We start from the raw sequence: 21922 nt of genomic DNA, 5'->3' as shown, positions 1-21922 counted from the left end.
CAAACGGTGAGTGAGGACACGCGCACACAAGTACAGGCACACCAGCAATTGACTCACGGTTAATTAGGATGACTTCAAGAGTACCAAGAATAAGTTACTCCTTATTGCCGATTTTCATCAGAACAGGAAATCGGGAACACTGGATGGCATCAGCTGGCTAATTATGGCGAGTTACTTGTTTCTGGCAGGAGTGCCCCTTCAATTTTCTGGAATGATTTGTTGGAGTTTCATTTGTTCGTGGCAGCAGCTTGCTTAGTGACATACATCTCTTCTTACAGGCATTAGCTGACAGGTTTCTTCTGTCTTGAATTGATTACCGCGTTACCTTGGAAGCAGCTTTCTTTACTCTGTAGTATCTGGGCAAATCCTCGGCTGTCTTTCTTGGATGGCAGATACTTAAGTTAGAGTGGAGAGCAGTTATTTGTATATTGTTATTTCGTTTTTTCATGAGAACCATTTGTAGCTGATATAGTTTGATATTGTAATCTTCTCGATTAATTTTTCATTAAATTGAGGTTGACTGCTCGTTTTTCTTCTTCAAGTATGGGAATCCTTTATTATTCTTCTTTTTTTTTTTTTTAGTTGCGGCTCATTACCTCTGGATTTCTTGCGTTTCGAAGTTTTCAGTTGCCTAATCTCTTGCTTCTTACTGCAGGATGGCACGCAGTTTAGGGTTCTTGGTGGGAGGTGTTGCTCGTGCAGGGTTGTTCTACTTGGTCTTCTTCACTGGTCTGGTCAGCACTGAATGTCGCCAAAATGTTGCAAGTATGTTAGGTAGGCAGCATTGACACGTCTTCAAGTTACAAGATAGATTTATTAAGATAGCACAGCAGAGCAATACACCTCGCCAGCTGACCAGACCATCAACTGCCAAGACTGGAACTTTCACTTACCAGTTAGAACACTCATAGGTACTATGGGAGGTTGAGAAGGTAGAAACACAAAGGAGGGACTACTGACACCAAGTAGCCATAATAAAGTAAGCTCAAATTTACAACAATGTCCCAGTTCAATCTACCCCACTCCAATCTACCATGCTAATCTGCCCACCTCCTGCACCCCAATTTGCCCTACTCGACGCTATTCCACTATAGCCCAGCCCACACTCCACGCCAATATACCCCACAAACTTTTACCCATGCTGAAACATCAGTTACACTGGTGAACAACATGGCTAAAACACAATCGCATAGGCTAGACCTACGGGCTTTGCCAATGCTTGTTTGGATTTGTATTTATTTATGTTGCGTTCCTCTTATGTCCCACCCGGGACACCGTTCTTGCTTGCCATCCATGTGTCCCTGCGCGGACACCATACCAGTGAGGTCATCAGCTGTCCAACTGTTCCTTGACAGTTGACAGCTGATCGCCGATCTGGCAAGTCGTCATTCGCTCCTCCCCTGTCGGAGCATGTGTTGGTATTTCTAATAAAGGACCTTTCTACATCACTCCGTGCCTGGATTTTCTTAACAACTTGGCGACGAGTGCCAACACGGAACCCACGTTCGTCGGAAAAAATAAAAAATAAAAAACTATTCTGACAAGAGGCTTGCAGTTTCAAGGATCGGACATTTCTAATATAAATGATATGAAATTACGACAGGAATTCACTCAGTACGCAAGGTAATGAAGAAACCTTACGTCTCTACGAACTTTATTCATATCGAAAATTTTCTTGGTCGTGTTTAAATATAAAAAAAACAAGGAATGTTCAGCTTTCTCTGAAGTGAAAATATGCCAATGTGACGCTTTTACTTAAAAAAAAAATTTGGCGAGTCCTACAACTGAACTGATTTACTAATTGTGTAAGCTGCAGAGTGATTGTGAGGAGAATCTTCGCTTCTAGCATTACATGGACTGCATCCAACGTTTCACTCAACCGCTGCAACTGTCATCTGTCAACTGTCATTCGTCAACGGACTTCCATCTCAGCTGCAACCTACGTCATCACGCTCTCACGTGATACGTGCCGCCATATTGGAAAACCCTCCTTCTTGCACTACGCTGTCTAGTGTTCCTTAGTGACGATCGTCCTGCCTAACGACGCACTACGCTACGATCTTCGTATCATAAGCAAATTTCAACGCGCGCACCGAATTAAGCAACGAAACCCTCACCGGTGCTGCGCGTGTTCATGGAAAATCGACACGGAGTAACGAGGACATAACAAACTGAACAGCATAAGCAGTAGGTGTTTTCTACAACTCTCCTAATTGACAATTTTCATTGGCATGTTGTGTACACTGTAAAATCACTTATGCCCATTATCATTTGGCAGATACTGTGATGCACATCCCATTAACGCATTTCACATTTTCTATCTGGAGGGTCACACCTACCCGTTCACTTCATGTGTACTTGCCTAATTCTTATACTGTCATACTCTGACTGAGTGGACTTAACAAAATTTAGTGTCATGGCATCAGGATACGTGTGGAATCTCGCACCACCCGAGACATTTTTAAGAGCAGGGGATGAGCCTGTTCTCAGATGGGAAGAGTGGAGAGATTATTTTTTGAACTACATTTCCACACTAGAAGAAGATGATGAGGTTAAACCTGAAAGAAAGTATAAGCTACTCATGCATTCATTGGGGGCCGGCGGCATAAAAGTGTACAATGCTATAAACAAAAAAATTAGGGCTGAAAATGAAGGTGACGTTTTCAGTAATGCCATTGACGATCTCAATACGTACTATAAACCCAGAGTATGCGTCGGAGTAGACCGCTACAAATTTTTCCACAGAAAACAAGGTGACAATGAATCTATTGACGACTACGTGTCCGCATTGAAAAACCTAGCATTAAATTGTCGCTTTGGAGACTTGTATGACGAACTCATACGTGATCAAATAGTAATGCAAGGATCTAATTCCAACATACAAGATAATCTGTGGGCAAAAGGAGAGTATCCTTTACAGAACATAATTGATATTGCCAGAAAGGCAGAACTTACAGGGCGCTGCGCCAAGGCAGTTCTGGCAGAAACGAAAGAGAAAAATAAAGGTGAAGTCGTTGGGAAAGTGGTTGAGAAAAAGAACTATAACAAACCCAATGTAAATCAAAAAAACTATAGAAAAGTGTACAAGAAGAATGAAACCAGAACCGGAATTCATTGTTACCGATGTTTGAGTCCCTCTCACTTAGCAAATGATCCTAAATGTCCTGCCAAAGAAATTAGATGCACGCATTGTGGGGTGAAGGGTCATTATGTGAAGGCTTGCAACAAAAGAAAACCGCAAAAAATTAAAATGATTGAGTACAGTGAGAACTCAAGCGGAAATGAAAATGACTATGATGACGTTAACATGTACGTACTAAATATTGATGAGGAAAGGGGCGAAAACATAAATGTGATAAACACAACAGAAAAGATAACCAAAACAAGGAAACCAATATGTCACATGACGATTGGAGGAATAAATATTGACATTGTGGCAGATTCTTGGTCACCGTACACCATAGTCAACAAACAAGTGTGGAAGGATAAGTTTGAACCAAAACTGGGTAATGACCTAGAGAAACCAGATATAAAAATAAGGTCATTTACTGGAGAGCCCATTGAGGTGTGTGGTTACAAGAGACTCAATTTCCAATACAAAAGTCGTGACTCAGACAGTAAATTATGCGTTTCTGAAGTTGGTCCATCCGTATTGGGGTGGATGGATCAGGGAAGTTTGGGAATCATCCTTGATCCAAGCAGAGAGGAGCCCGTTCTAAGTCTCTTTGATGATGGAAACTAAGCAGAATCCTTGCTCAAAAAATACCCCAAGGTATTTAGTGGGACTGTAGGAGAGCTTAGGGGATATCAACACAAAATACAACTTAAACCAATTAACACACCCATAATACATAAAGCAAGAAATATCCCATTTGCCATGAGAGAGGAGGTAGAAACTCAATTGAATCAACTTTTAAGCGAAGGGATTATTGAAAGAATCGATGCCTCAGAATGGGTCGCACCTTTGGTAATTGCCAAACGAGCCAACGGAAAATTGAGGCTCTGCGTTGATCTTAGAGACCTCAATCAGAAAATTGTCGTAGAACAGTACCCACTTCCTAAAATAAACGAAATGTTAGCTGCCACCAAGGATATAAAATGGTTTTCGACTGTGGACTTGAAATCTGCATACCACCAAGTGCCTTTACATCGTGACAGCAGGTCACTAACCACTTTCATTACTCCACAGGGATGTTTCAGGTTCACCAGAGTACCTTTTGGCTTGGCCTCAGCTATGTTTCAAAGACTCATGAACCACGTCTTCAAGGGAGTAACAGGGAGGATGATATCCTGATTATGGGGAAGACCAAGGAAGAACACGATAAAAGGGTTGAGCAAGTTCTCGAAATTTTGGAAAGAAAAGGTCTCACCGCAGAACATGCCAAGTGCAAATTTGCAAGTAATTCCGTAAATTACCTTGGCCATAAAATAACTGGTGATGGTATTAGTCCAAAAATGGAATTGTTACAAGCTATTAAGGATTCTCCTGTGCCATCCAACAAGGATGAAGTAAGATCGTTCTTAGGACTGGTGGAGTTTTACTCCAAATTTATCAGAAATTTTGCATTGAAAACTTACGATCTTAGACAACAGCTCAAAACTAAGAACAAATTCGAATGGAATAAGGACTGTGAAACTGCATTTCAAAACCTAAAGAACGACATGTGCACGGCGTTACCATTGCAAGGATATGATTCAACCTTGCAGAACTATTTAACAACTGATGCCAGTAACATGGGTATTGGCGCGGTCCTAACCCAAAAAGACTCCAAGGGCACAGAGTACACAGTGGCTTTCGCCTCACGATCACTAACTCCAGCTGAGGAAAAGTATTCTGTGATTGAACGCGAAGCACTTGCGTGTGTATGGGCACTGGAGCATTTCAGGCAGTACATTTGGGGAAGGATGGTCCACCTGTGCACAGACCACAAACCACTGATCAAAGTACTGACAACGAAAGGATTATACACAGCATCTTCAAGGTTGGCGAGAATGTCTGTACGCTTATTTGACTTTGTGTACAAAGTACATTACATACCAGGGGTGAAGAATGTCGTGGCCGACTATCTCAGCAGAATGCCTTTGAAGAATAAGGAGCGGATTGATAAGGAAAATGAAGAAATGTGCATTGCTAAAATTTTTGATGAAGACAGCAGGATTGGAAGAGATGAGTGGTTCGCTGAACAGAAGAAAGATGACACCATCGTCCAAGTAATGGAAAAAATTAATGGGGGGTGGCCAGCAAAGAATAGGCTACCAGAAAAACTCAAACATTTTTGGGAAGTCAAGAATGAATTGTGCCAGGAGGATGGATTTTTGATTAGAAGTGGAAGATTCATACCACCTGAGTCGTTACGCACCAATATTCTTAAAATATGCCATGAAGGGCATCTAGGTATTGCTAAGACGAAAAACAGGGTAAAAAACATGTACTGGTGGCCTGGCGTGAGCAAAGACGTTGAAAGAGCTATCAGAGAATGCAAATTGTGCATGGACGCAGACAAATCACAAGTCACATTCAGACCACCATTACAACCCATTATCTCACCCACCATGCCGTGGGAGAGAATAGGGATCGATGTGATGGGACCTATTACCGAAGCACAGGAACAATTGTATGTGATAGTTATTAAAGATCACTTCAGTAAATGGCCTGAAGTAAAGATAACCAGCAAGCCAGATGCACACAACCTTGTGAAATTTATGGATGAGACATTTTCCAGGGAAGGACTTCCCAAGCAAATAATTAGTGACAATGGCGCACAATTCATGTCTCACATTTTTCAAAACTATATACAAAGACACAATATTAAACATAAGACTACATCTGTGTATCACCCCGCTGCCAATGGTGCAGTCGAAAGGTTTAATAGAGTGTTGAAGGGCACTATCAAATTGGCTGCAACCAATAATCTCGACTGGAAACAAGAAGTGTTAAAAACTGTGTGGGCTTACCGCATTACACCTAGTGACACCACGGGGCATAGCCCATTTGAACTTATGCGCGGTAGAACTCCGCTATCAAGAGACAATGTGGGTTGGATAAATGCAGCCAAAAGAGTTGAGTGGTCAACCAGCGCAATCAGAGAGAGACTTATACAAGCCCAGCACAAAACAAAAGAATACTATGACAAAAAACACGGATGCAAAAATGTAGAACTCAAAGTGGGAGACCTAGTCAAGGTGAGAAGAAGTGGTCACGTGGGGAAAACACAGAATAGATATACACCCCCTTTGACTGTAAGGAACGTTTATGGTAACTCAGCACGTCTGAGTGATGGAAGAGTGTGGCACTTCTCAGCACTGTCGGCACACAAGTATCCTGCAAACAGTGAAGCAGAATCTAAGAAGGATCCCAGTCCAGAGATCTACATGGACAATCACAGTACAGCTACCAAAGACAACAAGACATCCATAGACTTTTCGGACGACGAGTCTGACTATGAGTTCCCTACTACACCCAAGACTGTGGGAAGAAGCAACACAAGAACCACCATGGAACCATCAATAAGAATAAACGAATATCAAGCTGTTAAGGAAAACCGGTGCAAGTTGCCACCTACACCGCTTGAAGGGAATTCACCACAAATCCGCAGAACACGTGCAGGGAGGTTGCTGGGAGCACCAGTCAAACTCAAAGACTATGTTTGTGAGTGAACCTCACCTTGGTAGAGACCTGTTTACCTTTCAATAGTTTTCAGACTTTAACGTTTGTTGCAAAGGGGGAAGATGTGTTGCGTTCCTCTTATGTCCCACCCGGGACACCGTTCTTGCTTGCCATCCATGTGTCCCTGCGCGGACACCATACCAGTGAGGTCAACTGTTCCTTGACAGTTGACAGCTGATCGCCGATCTGGCAAGTCGTCATTCGCTCCTCCCCTGTCGGAGCATGTGTTGGTATTTCTAATAAAGGACCTTTCTACATCACTCCGTGCCTGGATTTTCTTAACAATTTAGATGACTGCTTTCTGTTTTAATGTAAATAAAAATGAAAAATAGAGCATAAGAAACTATAAAGCGAATAAAAGAACGGATTCAGAACGCTTTGAACACACTAAATAAACGACCACGGGAGGGGGGGATGTGGCGCAAGGGCCACAGCTGCCGTCTTTGGAACTAGGTTCAAGTCGCGGCGTTGGTTCAACATTCGGGGCCATTTACTTAATTCTCCCAGTGCCTACAAAAACGAATGTCCTGGAGTAAATGTGACTGCTGGCAGATTGTTCGCGCTATATAAAACTGCAATTAAAATGACGCTAGATTTACGGCCGGACATAATCCCTATCCGAGAAGCTGCACAGCCTGTCGCCTTATTGTGACAGAATACATTTGTTTCCACAAAGCAATCGACTAATCTGTCAAGGGACATTAATCAGTCGGAGTCACCCCCACCCTTCCAAGTCTTTTCCTAGCCCTTCTGCCTCGTCTAAAGCCTGCAGGCTGTGCCTCCGCTTCAGTACCGTGGGCGAGACCCCGCTCACATTCGTCCCTGACAGCCGTAGTGTAATTTCCCAGGCGCCCTGTCCTCGTTAACGAATTATCTCCCATATTCTCCTCAACTATCTATTCTCGCAATCTCCTTCTTTTTCCCAATGTCTGTCCATTTCCAATTATCTCTCGTCAGCTCCTCATTTGTCGGCCCATATCCCTCTTTTCTCCAATTTCCTCCTGCCCCAGAAGGTGAAATTGACGCTGCGTCGCAGCGTGACGACGTCACTCCTTTCAAACGACAAACTAGTCCGCGAACCCGCGAGATACTCACGGATCGAGCGTGACCCGGCTGGTGTGTATCCTGCGCCGAAATGAGCACCCTCGTGCTTGACAATGGGGCGTACTCGGCCAAGATCGGTTACACCCACGGGAAGCCCAGGTACGGAACTGTATGTTGCACGGCGAGGGAAGAGCTATCTACGAGATTGAGGGAAAATGATGTGGAAAATCCAGATACTGAATGTGTCGAACAGAATGTGAGCGTGAAAAAGAGTGAGTGAGATACTGAAAATAATATAATGAGCACACAACTGCCACGTTCCCTAGGTCTACCTGTGACTAGCTGCTGTTGTCTGTAGTGAGGCGTTGGGGTGCAAACGAGGCAGACACGTGGTGTTTTATAAGTATATTTTTATATATTCAGAGAGCGCCCGGGAGAAGCTCCCGCTCACCGCTGTTCTCGCCACAACCTCCGGAAATGCCCCCCTCTCCTCCTAGTGTCTTCCGTCATGTGACCACGGAAACACTAGAGCGCAACACTACATATCTCCCCCCCTTTAACAACACTACGGAAGAATACACAACTACTGGGTAATGACTATTATAATTAAGTCCCAGCTATGGTTAGGTCTTCATGTCCAACTCGCCATACTTTTTTTGCAGTACCACGGTCCTCCTACCTGTGCGGGTCTGTCTCGGCGGGGTGCCTTCCCTCATGTCTCTACTGCCCAGACATGCCAACCCTCCCGATTCAGACGGGAGACTACCCATTCCAAGGCTAGTCTCCCGCCTCCCCATTCAAGCATCCAGAAACCCGATTCCTCGGGTTTTCAACTGACAGGGCTTGGTATTGTGTAACGTGCTAATTCTTCCAGCAATAGTCAGAGTGGCGATGCGGGGGCTCTAGAAGGGGTGACAAACCAACAAAGTCCCATTAACAAGCAAATGGTCTATAAAAGACCTGTGAAGTACTTGGCGGCGCTGTGTGTGTGCCTGGGAAACTGTTTCAGCCCAGGCTGCCACACATGGGGGGGGTGGTTGGTGTATGCACCGCCAGCTGTTCTTTGGCCCACCCTCTCTCTGCCTGCCATTGCGCTCCATGAAGAAAACAAGCATTTACAATGCAATGGTCTCGGCATTGGTAAAGTTAGAGCTATTGGCATTGCTCATGACATTATTTTTGTTTTGAAAACATTTAAAGAAACGGCATTATTATTTACAATGTCAATAGCTTAATCACTCTCAAATGCGAAACCTATTGCATTTGCACCCACACACAGAGCCACCTACACACACACTGATTAAGCTATTGACATTGTAAATAACAATGCCATTTCTTTACATGTTTTAAAAACAAAAACAAACAAAAATAATGGCATGAGCAATGTCAATAGCTCTAACTTTAACAATGCCGAGACCGTTGCATTGTAAATGCTTGTTTTAAGGGGGCCTCGAACGGGTCTCTATCGGGTAAGTCTTGATTTCACCTCATGCGTCTTTTATCCACCTTCAGACAGTCCCTATCCCTTTATCTAATTTTGTCGTTCTCCCCTGTCTTCTCTCTATGTCACTGATTTTTTTACGTCTTTCTCTTACTCCTTTTCCCCCCTTTTGTATTGTTTCTTTGTTGCTCTGGGTCAAAGTTTGATAAGTTAATATAAGGGCTTTCCCCCAAAATGAGTGCCGGTGGCCTCCACCGGAAACCACCGGCTCAAATTAAGCATTGTCTAAGAGCCATAGGAAAATGTACTCTCCGACCACAACGAACCAGAATTTGTGGTGAAAGGATGTAATCGCTTTGCATTGCATGCGCAAATGGCGTGCAGCAAGCAATGATCTGTCCTGACGCTTTCCAGTAGTGAGACCGACCCTGTAGCCGGACACATTGGGAGTTACGATTTGTTTGGTGTGAATTAGATTGCCAATTCATGTATGGACAATATCTGGGAGTTGGAGCATAAACCTGAGCCGAATAAATAAAGAGGTCACAAACCGAAAATATTTTCGGTCACATTTTAGCGTTGGCTGAGTGGGCGTGACTGAAGTGCCAGTGCACTGTGCCGAGAGATGTGCTGCAAATTTTATATTTTTGTAGAACATTTATTTGAGAGGTCCAGCGTGCGCCAACGGTTAGTCTTTTCTGTCACTTTTGTGCTATGATCTCCCAAGCTGCGAGAAATCTCTGAAGTATGGTCCAACCCCACCTCAACCCTTCCCCAGGGATTCCACCCTATCGCTCCCGATCCCCACAATAAAAGGATAGTGAGAGAGTGTCGCTAATGAGTGCTGTTTAATAGGGACACCGGCCATTGACAGCGCCTAGAAAACACTGCACAAAAGACAAAGGCAATACACCAAACATATGGTCCTTACAACGTGACGTGTTACACAGAATTACATATCCAAATACAAACACGCATTCAAGCTTAGGGTGGCATAAGGCCGATTGTAATCTTTAGTTTTACCAGAAGGTGAATTGGCCCCTGGACGCCTTTCTTTAACACAGGGTGCACTCTGGGAGATGCAGTCCCTGTTCAGATAAACGGAAGCAAGTGTACTAACATCTATGAAAACAGCGATGTGTACAAAGTTAAGCCAAGGCTAGAGAAGTGGGGTTCAGATAACCTCACAAAAAACTGAATATTAAATGCGACCCGCCACATTCACGCGCAGAAACATGCCGACAGCTCTCTCGCGCACATACAGACCAGTCAGGAAGCAGTCAGCCTTGCCATACACACATACAGATCATATACGTAACAATATGGTACTATTTACTCCACACACCTGTCATGTTGCTATTAATTAGCACACGTACAAATCCATCGCCCATATGTAGAGATCTAATCATACAGATCAGCACATCTACTCATACGTTTCGTACGATATGCGAACACTCGCCCTACACGCATCAATTACATACACACGCTCCAAACCTGCTCCATTCACACACACTCACACACACACACACACACACACACACACACCTTTCACCATTCACACAGACTTTTCAATGCATATTGATTCATACATGCATCGCACATATACATACCATGCACGTACAGAATTACCATGCACACAGACCCATCACATGGAGACGCAAACACAAGACTCCCCGCACGGCCACAGGCAGACCATGATATACCTGCTCATTTACAGACACTGCAAACAGGCTACGCTTCACAGGCAGCACAGTACCTAGACACAGAGACTCACTAGAGTAACCCTTCGTACCCCGTGCCTTGCTTTTACACGCAGATTCCGGGGCCTCTTACCTGCATCAGTGGCTCTGCGCGTTGTGACTCGGGTGCTGGGTCTGACCACCTCCGCTGGCTACGGGCTGCACAATGTCTCTGCTCTCCCGGCCTTTCCGTGTTTTGGGGGGGTTTTTCTCGGTAGGACGCCTGGAAGCTAGGATTGCAAAAGTACATGTTGCAACCAACCATGAAGTTAGTCAGTAGCAAAAGTGTAATAGAAGTAGGACTATAACTGCGCGAACCCATAGCATCCTCTTAAACGTGGCGGCCATGATATATTGAATTGCCTATAATATGAAGTAGTCTTAAATATTTTTTTTTCCAACACAGTGAAATGTTAGGTTGATTATCAAATATTAAAGTGAAATAATTCGTTTACACAAGATGCAAAAATAAATACAGGGGTTTTATCTTGTTGACCTCTAACATTATACGTGAAAGGAACGTCAATGCTCTAGTTGACTGTTTAAACCGTAGTTTTACTTTTGGTTGTCTTAGTTTGTGCTAACTTTACAGTAAACTTGCAAATTGCCTTCAACGTGGTTGAAGGTTTGTACGCGAGCACGGCCCTGCCTACGTACTCCCATCTGAGCGTGATGAGCTGCAATGGAGAGAACGAATGAGCTACTCAGGAAAAGTGGCGCCAGTATTAATTCTGAATCAGTGGAAGGTAGCGAGAGATAGAGAGTTGCACCACGCTCGAATGCCTTACTACTGAAAAAATGAGGTAAGGCAGAAAATTAAAACTGCGATGAGAAGTTGTGACCGCATGATACGGCGGTGGTGGAACCTTTTACGGCGTTGTTTAGGGTTGAAACTGCGCTCTTCTGTATCAATGAAGCTTGGTGGGGCGGTGCAGGGTAATGCGGACCCCGGTGAAGGCTTAGTCTCCGAGCTCTCAAATTTCAAATTTGGTGCGTGATTAAGTTATCAGGCCGTTTGATCTTTTCCATTTGAGAACTTGTAGTCTTGGATTTGCAGCGTGATAAATGACTGTGAGAGTTCTAGCATTTGTTTACTTGGGAGTTAATTGTTGCCGGAAGACATAAAATAATACTGCTTTAGAAACACATTAACTTTTATTGACGATCGACCTTAGCAAGAATACAACGGATGCACATTTCTCACTTACTACTCGACTTGGAGTGAAGAAGTGTGAGTTTAGCACGGATATCCAAGTGGACGGGGATGACACACCACCGCCTTTCTCCGAGGCAGAGCAGAAATGCCTCGGAGAAACGCAGCGTCCATTTCGGATTCGGGGGCGTGTTTTGCTGTTGTCTCCTCCCTGAGACTTTTCGCAAAAAACACACCCCCCCCGATCCGAAAAGGACGGGGCATGATTGGAGTGACGGGACCTCTTCTCCAATGGCTGGCCAGCATTTACTAGGCCAGCCAATGGAGAACAGGGGAGAAGAGGGGCGGGTTCAAGCCCCTCTTCTCCCAAGTAATTATCTCTCGCGAGCGAGACTGCGCAAGCGCAGCCATCGCTAGCCGAGACCTAAAAACGTGCATTGGCGCTTCAAATGTCCGATCCTGCAGAAGCACACTTCCAAGGCCCATACATGACAGCAACCCGATTCAAGGCCCCATTCTCCCGATTTTTCAAAAAAAATCTCCCACTTTGCTCTTCTGAAATGTTGGCATGTATGCTACTGCCACCGTGTGGGGCAACGTTGATTGTTTCCTGGGATGGGTCACTGGTGACAGTGCCGCTCGCACCTTGTTCTATTTGTCTTGCCTGCCACTCAGCGTCTCCTGGATTCACCTGTGTCGTGGTGGTGTTCGCCTCTTCTGTATTGGTGCCTTCTGCGCCCCCGCTAGCTGTTTCTGTGTCTCCGTTACTTTCCTCTTCCTCCTGGTTCCCGTAGTTACTTTCATCCAGTGAGGTCTCTTCTGTCTTGGCCCACTTCATAACCTTGTTGCACTTGGACATTCTGTCTAGGGACCATATCTTACCATCACTCAATAAGGCTGACCTGGTGTACATTTCTTTGACCTGTAGGGGTGCGCTGTACTTGCTGTCGCCTTTCCTCCTCATTTGAGCGAGCTTCACTCTGACCCATTCCTCCTTTTCCAGCATTGCTTCTTTGACATTGTGCCTTTTGTTGTAGTGGTCTGTGTAGATCTTTTGTGCTTTTTACAGATTGCTGCGCACTACCGCCGGAGACCATTTGCTTTGTACTGTGTGCTGTTTCCACGCCACATTGTTTTTGGTGAATGGGCCCCGGCTTCTCAATATTTTGAATGGGCTGTACCCTGTCTTAGTGGGAGTGATATGGTAGGCCCACACAGTGCACTTGAGTTCCTTCTCCCAGTTCTTCCCTACACTGATGGCCGCTTGGATGGATTCCATGATGACCCTGTTAAATCTTTCAGCCTGGCCATTCCCTGCCCGATGGTATATCGGGGTGTGTTTGATCTGTATTCCGTTTCTTTCCATGAATGCGTTCCATTTCACAGACGTGAATTGGGGCCCATTGTCACACGTTATGACTCGTGGAATCCCTTCTCTCAGGAATGTGGATGTGAGGAAGGCCAGTGTTGCATCGTTGTCCACAGTCTCGCATATCTTAACTTCCGGCCACTTGGAGTACCGGTCAATGAGCACAATGGCATACTTGGGTACACTGTTTGCATCTAAAATAGGGCCCAATATGTCCACTGACAATTCTTCCCATGGATTAGCTGGGTTGGAGAACTTGCCCAACGGGGGTCGCATCGTGGTCTGTGTTTTGTGTGCATTGCTGCACTGTTTACATTCTCTAACATGACTCTCTACCTGGCTATCCAGCGCCGGCCACCAGTATGCTTGTTTGGCTCTTTGTTTTGTTTTCACTATTCCCAAGTGTTCTTCATGCAGAATAGTGAGTAACCGGGTTACCAGTCGTCCTGGGGGCACCACTTTGTCTCCTCTGAGCACGAACGTCTCATTGTCTCCTACTGACAGCTCTTCTCGCACTTCATAGAATTTCCGCTGTTCAGTGTTTGTGTTTCTTTTCCGGCCATCCCATGATTATGAACTGTTTGATTGCAGTGAAGCTTGTGTCCTCCTCGTATGCTATCTTCCATTCTTGTGCACTTATGACCGCTTCCTGGTCCTCCATGAATGCTATGGTGTAGTCGTCCTCTTCCTTTGACACCGGTGCGTTCTCCATTGCTGCTGCCCTGCTGAGGAAGTCGGCCACTTTGTTCTTGGAGCCAGGAATGTATTGGACGAAGTATACATAATCCAAGAGCCGCAAGGTCATTTTTGCTATGCGAGGCGTAGCCGTCGCATGTCCACTTGAGGTAAGTACCTTCACTAACAGCTTGTGATCCGTCCGGAGCAGGAATCTGGAGCCCCACAGGAATTGGCGGAATCTTCCCATTGCCCAAATTGCTGCTAACATCTCCTTTTCTACCACACTGAATTTTTCTTCATTCGGGGCCAAGGACCGGGATGCAAAGCTGACTGTCGAAATTTCACCATCTGCGGATTGCTGCATCAGGACCGCTCCCAATCCTCTGTCACTCGCGTCTGTGGTGAGAATGGACAACGCCCGTTGGTCAAATCCGTGTAGGGGCACGGCCTTGCATATGTCTTCTTTGATTTGCTCAAATTCTTCCTGCGTTGTGTCCGACCAAGTGAAGGCGGTTTTCTCCTTTAATAACTGACGCAAGTTGTGTGTTTTGGTGGCAAAATGAGGCACGAACTTGCTGTAGAATTCTGCCATTCCAAGGAATGACCGCACATCATCCTTATTCCTGGGGGTAGGTGCGTCCTTAATAGCCTTTGCATTAGCCTGTTTTGGTGCGATGCCTTTGTCACTTATTTCATGTCCCAGGTAAGTGACCGATGACACTCCAAACTTGCACTTGTCCCATTCAGCGGTGAGGCCGTTCTGCCTAAGTATGCACAGTACTGTGGAGAGCTTGGCATCATGGTCTGCTTTGGTCTTGCTCATTACTAGGATGTCATCTTGGAAGTACTGCACCCCGTCTGTGTGTCGGAAAAGTTGATGCATTAGTTTTTGGAAGACCGCAGCGGCAGACGCTAGGCCGAATAGCATCTGCCGGAACTGGTAACATCCAAATGGTGTAATAAAGGAGGTTAGTTTCTTGCAGGTGGGGTGCAGCGCGATCTGATGGTAGGCCGAGCTGAGGTCTATGGTGGAAAACCATTTAATGCCCTTCGTCAAGGCTAACATCTCATTGATCCTGGGCAATGGGAATTTATTCACCAAAATGTTTTTGTTGAGCTCCCGCAAGTCGATGCAGAGGCTTACCTTGCCGTTGGGTTTCCTGGCTACGACCAGGGACGCCAGCCATTCTGCGCTCTCGATCGGTTCTATAACCCCATTATCTTCTAAGCGTTGTAACTTGCTGTACCGCTTCTCTGCTCTGGAATGGAATGTTCCATACTTTGTGGCTCACTGGTTTCGCTCCTTCCTTGAGGCAGATCTTATGAGTGAACTTCGTCAACTTGCCCATGGTGCCTCCGAATACCGTCGGGAATTCCGCCTTCCATTTGTCTGCCTCATATGCTTGCGCTGGGGACGTCATCAGGACTTGCGTTGTGCCTCCCGGGTTCAGTTGGATTCCGAGTTCTCCCTGGTCCACCCATCCGAAGACTGAAGGTCCTTTCTCTGCTACGTAGAGTTTTCCTTCCGCCGTGCGGCCTTTGAATTCAAATTGGAGGGGATGGTACCCCACCATGGGAATGGGCTCCCCTGTGAAAGTGACTGGGCGGATGTCCGGGGCCAGGAGGTGTGTGCCTATGGTTCGTGCAAAATCTCTGTCCCAGATGCTGCGTCGTATGATCGTGTATGGGGAACCTGAGTCGGCCACCATTGCTACTTGGGCTCCCCCGATTGAAAGTTCGCACAACCGCTTCCTCGTGCGTGAACACTCTATGCCTAAGACCTGGTCGTCTATGCACAGGACACTTCCATCGTTGTCGTCGTCCCCTCCTTCTTCAGTCTCGGAGTCTTGGGCCACGTATTTGACAGTCGGTTTCTTGGGTTTGCGCCTGCAGACCTTCTCGAAGTGTCCCATGATACCGCAGTACAGGCATTTGGTTCTGAAGGCGGGACAACTTTTTTCTTTAATCTGAAGCACTTGAGACAAGTGCTTGCAGTTTACCAAGCTCTGCTGTAAACTGGGCTGTAAATCTTGCTCTTATTTTGTCACATTTGCTCTGCATTCAAAGACCGACGTCCTTCTTTTATTTTATTTTTGTTTGTTTGTTCTTCCCTCACACTCTATGCTTCATATTGTCAATGCTTCCCCCGTTTTCTTCAGGTGGTTAGGTTTCACTTATAAAATTTTACAATTCTTGGCAGTCTGATAAAAAGATCACTGCTGTCAAACATATGAGTCTCCGGTTTTAAAAATTGCTGAAAGCACAAATTCCTGATGTAATCAACTTCTGCAGATGGGTTCATGTCAGTGAAGATTGCTACAGACTGTGCGGTGCATGTTGGGACATGAAGCATACGCCGTATTAATGTCTCTTTGTTTGGATCTCATCCATCTCTTGCATCGCAATAATTACAGAGTGATATGTGCGGAGCCGGATACATTCTCATCTCTCGCTTTCTTTCCTTCTACTGAACAATTCTCTGTATTTTTCCGTAGAGCTCTTTCTTCTTCTCCTCTGTCTTCTTCTCCCCCTATTTTCACTCGTCTCTTTTCCCTGCTTTCATCTCCCAGCAGTAGTATTAATTTTCGGGCAATGCCCCCTGCCCCTAGATGCCCACATGGCAACTTCAGTGCATTCACTTTCGCAACTGCTTTCCTTGTTATGTTAGGTTTCCCATTACTGCTTTCATTTGTGTGCATTGTAAGTAGAAATGGAAAAAAAAGCAGCAGCAATGCAGTAGAAAAATACAGCCCAATAACGTATTGTACTGCACTAATGAGCAATATATCATGTTTTTGAGCCCACATTCAAGACAGGAGCTGCTGATATACATGTTTAAAACTAAAAAGATAGGTCAGTCTAAAAATCTACTATTGTAATCCAATGGTACGGTCTCATTAAATGACATTGTTAAAAAGACGGCTCTGAACGTTTTACAACAATCATTGGATGCCTCTGTGTTCTTGCTTTGAAGCCGCAGCAAATTAAACCTTTGAAAAGAGGAGTTTTCTTTGGGTGCTATTGAAGAGGCCACGTGCTTTATCTTGAGAATAAGCATGTTGGGAGACTGGTCGTTATATCTGTTTATGTCCTGTTGTGCAGTCCTCCTTGATCAAATATGATGTAATCAACACTCTAGGCTAACACAAGGTCAGGCCAATGACATCTAAGAAGTAAAACTGACCGGGGGTTGGGGGACATTCGGAGGTATGGTAATGAGCTTTTATGTAGCAGACACAACCATGATGGCCATAGCCAAAGCATCAGTCCTCAATCTGTTCACCCGTGTTTTACCTGCTGGGAAACCGCTTTTTATTTTGTTATTCTTATTTTTATACTGTTCGCCGGTCTTCTGGCTAGGGCATTCCTGCAAGAATGCAGAATAGGCATGTTCCAAAAAAAGACATGCTTTGCTGCCATTTGTTATTTATTTTATTTTTTGTTAAGTGATTTGCCCAGAATCAGAATGTTCAGCAGCTCTGGCTGTAACACCACTTCCTTCTTCCCTCTCCCACCCACTACTCCTCCACGTGTGTATGTTTTCCATCTTTGAAGGAATCACAACAAATCGATTTCTGATTCAGCAAATCTTTCCCAGAGATGTAATTTCCTAACACTTCAACCATTTCTGCCAAAACACAAAATGACTCCGCTGTAAAATTCTTTGCTTATTCTGTTCATGAATGTCTCATATCTTGGTGCCGCCAGAAAAAATGAACGTTTGGCAAAAGCTTGCACCGACTGCTATATGAGGACGCAAATGTAAGACCTTGATTTGGAGAAGAGAGCAGCAGGGGTGTTTAGAGTAAAAATCTGCAGCTGCTGGTTTACTGTAAAATGAAGCTGGCTGTGTTAAAAGTATGGTGCACTCAAACTGCTCACAATGTGGATGCACTTAGCTCACTGAGGAAAACGGAGCAAGCACTTCACCGCCGCAGTTATTTCTAATTCAGGTCAGAAAGCACAGTAACCAAGCGATCTTGATTTATGCCAAATAAAAATATACAATTCCTCTAAGAAGCTCAATGGAGGTAAGCAGCGAGGTAGGAGAGCACCAAATATCGAAGTTAAAACCTCTTGCTTCCAACATACTATTAAGTATTGGCAAAGCCAATAAATCTTACCTATGCGAGATCTATAGTTTTTTCCAATGTTTACTTTAGCCATGATGTATAGTAGCATACTGTTGTGCAGCATGGCTGAAAGTGTTAAAAAAAGAAAAAAAGTGCTATGACGCAGTCCACCCGACGGTGTCATAGTGCTTTATTTTAATTTAAAAAAAAGAACTTTTAGCCATGCTGCACGGCATCCACATAGCTATAAAACACGGCTTAAAAAGCATTGACAAACAGTAGAGCTATTTTGTTCTGGCAATGTGTTTTGTTTTTTTTTTGATGTGGGAACGTAGTTTCACAAAAAATTGAGTATATTGAGAAAAAAAACAACCTATGTGGGAACTAGGATTCAACGAAAGTTCGTTGTAATCACCTTACTAAAAATACTCTTTTTCTAGAGACCCCTCACCCACCAGGGTTTCCCCTAGGTGGCATGCTTCATCATTGGGGTTCGCAAGTTGCAGCAAGCCTCAATCCATAGAGGATTGAGAGGAACCCCAGTGATGAAGCATGCCACCTAGGGGAAACACTGGGTGAGGGGTCTCTAGAAAAAGTCTTTTTTTCTAGTAAGGTGATTACAACGAACTTTCGTTGAATCCAAGTTCCCCTTTAGTTTTTTTCTTTTTATATACTGAAATTTTGTGAAACTATAATACAGTAAGGAGGGTAAACCTAGCCTTAACCTCTACCTCCCCCGATTTTTTTTGGTTGGACGTGGGGAAGTGCCTTATGCTGTGCTCTGCTCAGGTTGTGGTCCCTATTCACATGGTGAAAAGTTAACAGACGTTAGCAGGTTTGTAGAATGTAAACCAAAAATCTAGACTAAAGAAGTAACTGTTGTATTGACTTGGAAAACTTGGCACGGCTGAGAACAACTATCACTTGCACTAGCATAAAGCTGCATAGAGAGCGACCAACCTATAATTAGAATCTGTGGCTACATTTTTAATCCACTGTGACTGGGAGAAGCTAAAATCCAAAGGCATGTTCTCTGGACCTGTTGCAGGGATTCTGCTCATGCACAGAACTATGCGCAGGAAACCAGGACCTCAGTGAATTGCGGTGTACCAAAAACTCACCTCAGTACCCAGAACCCCAATCCGACTAGCATCAGTGTTCCATTCGTTATCCGTATTCTCTCGGAGCTCCCAATGTATAGACAACCCAGAACAAGCGACTTGGAGTACTCTCAGGAATGGTGGGAATCAGAAATACCAGTTCGTTATTATTCTCATATCAGTGCGCAACAAGAGTAATCAGAGACACGGTAAAGTTTAAAATGTTTATTTTATAAACTACTTGTCCTAAGATGCAGTACTTTGGCTAACATAAGCAGACAAATTATTAAAATTAAAACCATCAGCATTGTTACAATACCATAGAAAATGAAGGGAGAAATCATATTACAAATGACAGAGGAATACAACCACCTTCCCTTCGCTAGTAAGCTATTATTATTATGCTAATAGAAGGTCTCTAGGTTTGAATGGGGAACCCCATAACGTAAAGATCAGCTTAGGAAAATCACATCACAGGATCAGTTTGCTCTGCGCCTGGAAAAGTTCTTCTCCAGAATGTGTGTGTGTAATGAATGCAAACTGCAATATTAAAGACTCTCGATTCTCAGATATTTGCAGCTGTGTGCGTGTTATGGCTAGAGAGTGGGCCGATCAACCTGAACTCAAAAACATACATTGTTTGGTGGCTCAGACTGTCTCTGCACACAATGTTCAGACCAAGGTCGCAGTGCACGTCTAGGGATGTGAACAACAGACAGTTCCCATGTGAGGAAAAGGCAAGTAAGCAGTTTCCAAATAATAACATGTATCTGCAGTGTCGTGTGCAAAAGCAGCAAGAAGTGGAAAGATGGCGTTTCTAACATCTAACACGCTTATGCTAACATAGCAATGTATGTATCTAAAACACTGCCTCCACTACAGACCCCAAGCACTAAAGAGGTTGTCAGAATCCTCACTTTCGCTTGTAATGTCTTAAATTCAGATTCACAAGACAAACTTCATCATCCATGGGAGAAATGAAGAGTGAAGAAAGGTACAGTGCCAATATTTATATAGCACTTTCTGGGTTGTTGAGTAAGTAGCTGCTCTGTTAGTATCATTCATATAGCGCTCTGTGCCCCGGTTCAAGGGTGTCTCCAGGTTGAAGGGGTGTGGTAAGCCAATATGGGACGTGCAGGTGGATGACGTTTGGAGATGTTATGTAAAGCAAGAGTTATCGACCATGCTGACTTTAGTATGGCGAGAGGAGTCCTGTCTCTCTGTGCAGTGTTATGAGAGAAGTGTGGTGAAAAGAGCTTGATAGATAGGATCACAGCTTGTATATAGAGACCTATGGGTTTTCTGAGTTTAGCACAGTTGGGATTATGTTTCAGGAAACATCCAGGTATATGTAGCCCTTATAAACTCATTGGTCATTGATTATTTTTTTTTCTTTGGGAGCGGCATGCGCCAGATCTTTTAAGTCTGTATGGAAAAGATTGGCAGCCAAATCAAGTGTTTTTATAAAGGAGGTGATCTGGATCAATGTTATTCTCCATTGACGGTAGAGCCTGAAAAGGAAGATGGGACCTGTTCTGTAGATGGCTTTCTCTGTAAAAAAAATCTAGCCATAATGTGCCAGTGCAAAGCCTTAAGACCAGGACAATGTGGTCACACTTGTTCATGGTTAGTACTTGTCTTGCTGCAGCATTCTGGATCCACTGTTATCTGCTGATTAGGTGACTCAGGAGTCCAATTTGAAGGCAATTTGCATAGCTGCAGTAGTGACCACACTAGGTCTTTGATGAGACAGTCCTAGGTGAAGGAACATGCAGTATATGGTTATCAAGATGAAGAATGTATGTTTGTTTTTGTTGACCTGTGAATGGAGAGAGAAAGTCCATAATCACAACTAAGTAATTAAGTAGTGGTGTTGGGTGCTGAACGTATTTCCATAAGCTAGACTGTAGTGGGCGTATATGTTTGACATGCTCTGAAAATGAGAATCTCTGTTTTGAGGAGTTGAGTTTCAGGTAATTCTGTACCATTCAAGGGTCTTTTCTCTTGCTTTGCTAAGTATTGATATGTCCTGATTTCAGGGCTTCTCCAGATTTAGGACAATCTGTGTGTCATCAACGTAGTTTTAGCAAGTAAGCTTGAAAGTGTCAACAGTTTCTGGAAATGGGGACAGATAAACATTAAAGTGAAAGGGGCAACACTTGAGCCTTGGGAATCACCTACCCTGTTAGTAAATGGTGAAACTGAGGAAACCTGACAATTTGAACTATTTGGGCAAGGTAGCTTTTAGTCCAATTGTGAACAGTCACTGCAATTTCAGTGCCATACAGCGTTTGAAACAATAGCTAATATTCTACAGGGTCTAGTGCTGATGACCAATAGAGAATTAGGAGGAGGGCAGCCACACTATTGGAATCTACCTTATTTTTAAGGCTGCTCCAGATTGCAATTAATGCAGATCTAGTGCCTCTTCAGGGACAGAAACCCTGCTGTTTGTCACAGAGGAAGTTGTTTAGTTTGAGGTAATCGGATATTTGTGCGAATTCAACAAACTTCCCTAGGAATGGCCCGTTTGCTATTGGCTTTTAGTTTGCTGGGACAAATTTATTAAGTTGTTGCGTATTAAGTATTGGCTTAGTGTATGACGTTTTTTAGTTTGTTGGGAAACACTCCAGTTCAGAAGGATGTTCTAAAGATCGC

At 44.3% G+C, this 21922-nt stretch overlaps 1 protein-coding gene and 1 long non-coding RNA gene across 3 annotated transcripts in view; one reads left to right on the top strand and one right to left on the bottom strand.

The window, feature by feature from the left end:
• The window catches only part of LOC146866714 (uncharacterized), an 82047-nt gene extending 73593 nt beyond the window's left edge, over positions 1-8454 (bottom strand). Inside the window, exon 1 of the long non-coding RNA XR_014960500.1 lies at positions 8391-8454. This is a non-coding gene — a long non-coding RNA (uncharacterized LOC146866714). The remainder of the gene's footprint in view (positions 1-8390) is intronic.
• Positions 7419-21922, top strand: part of ACTR6 (actin related protein 6) — a 312465-nt gene continuing 297961 nt past the window's right edge. The window contains exon 1 of one of the 2 annotated variants that reach the window (XM_085600663.1): positions 7419-7870. In XM_085600663.1, the coding sequence (XP_085456789.1) occupies positions 7803-7870 (68 nt within the window). In that variant the 5' untranslated portion in view covers positions 7419-7802. Of the gene's footprint in view, positions 7984-21922 lie in introns of both variants that reach the window. The other variant, XM_085600672.1, reaches the window with a different exon arrangement.

The sequence above is a fragment of the Triturus cristatus genome, chromosome 1_2 (assembly GCF_964204655.1).
Source record: "Triturus cristatus chromosome 1_2, aTriCri1.1, whole genome shotgun sequence".
NCBI classification, from domain to species: domain Eukaryota; kingdom Metazoa; phylum Chordata; class Amphibia; order Caudata; family Salamandridae; genus Triturus; species Triturus cristatus.
Note: the sequence above shows the minus strand (reverse complement) of the source record. Positions and strands in the feature narration are given on the sequence as shown.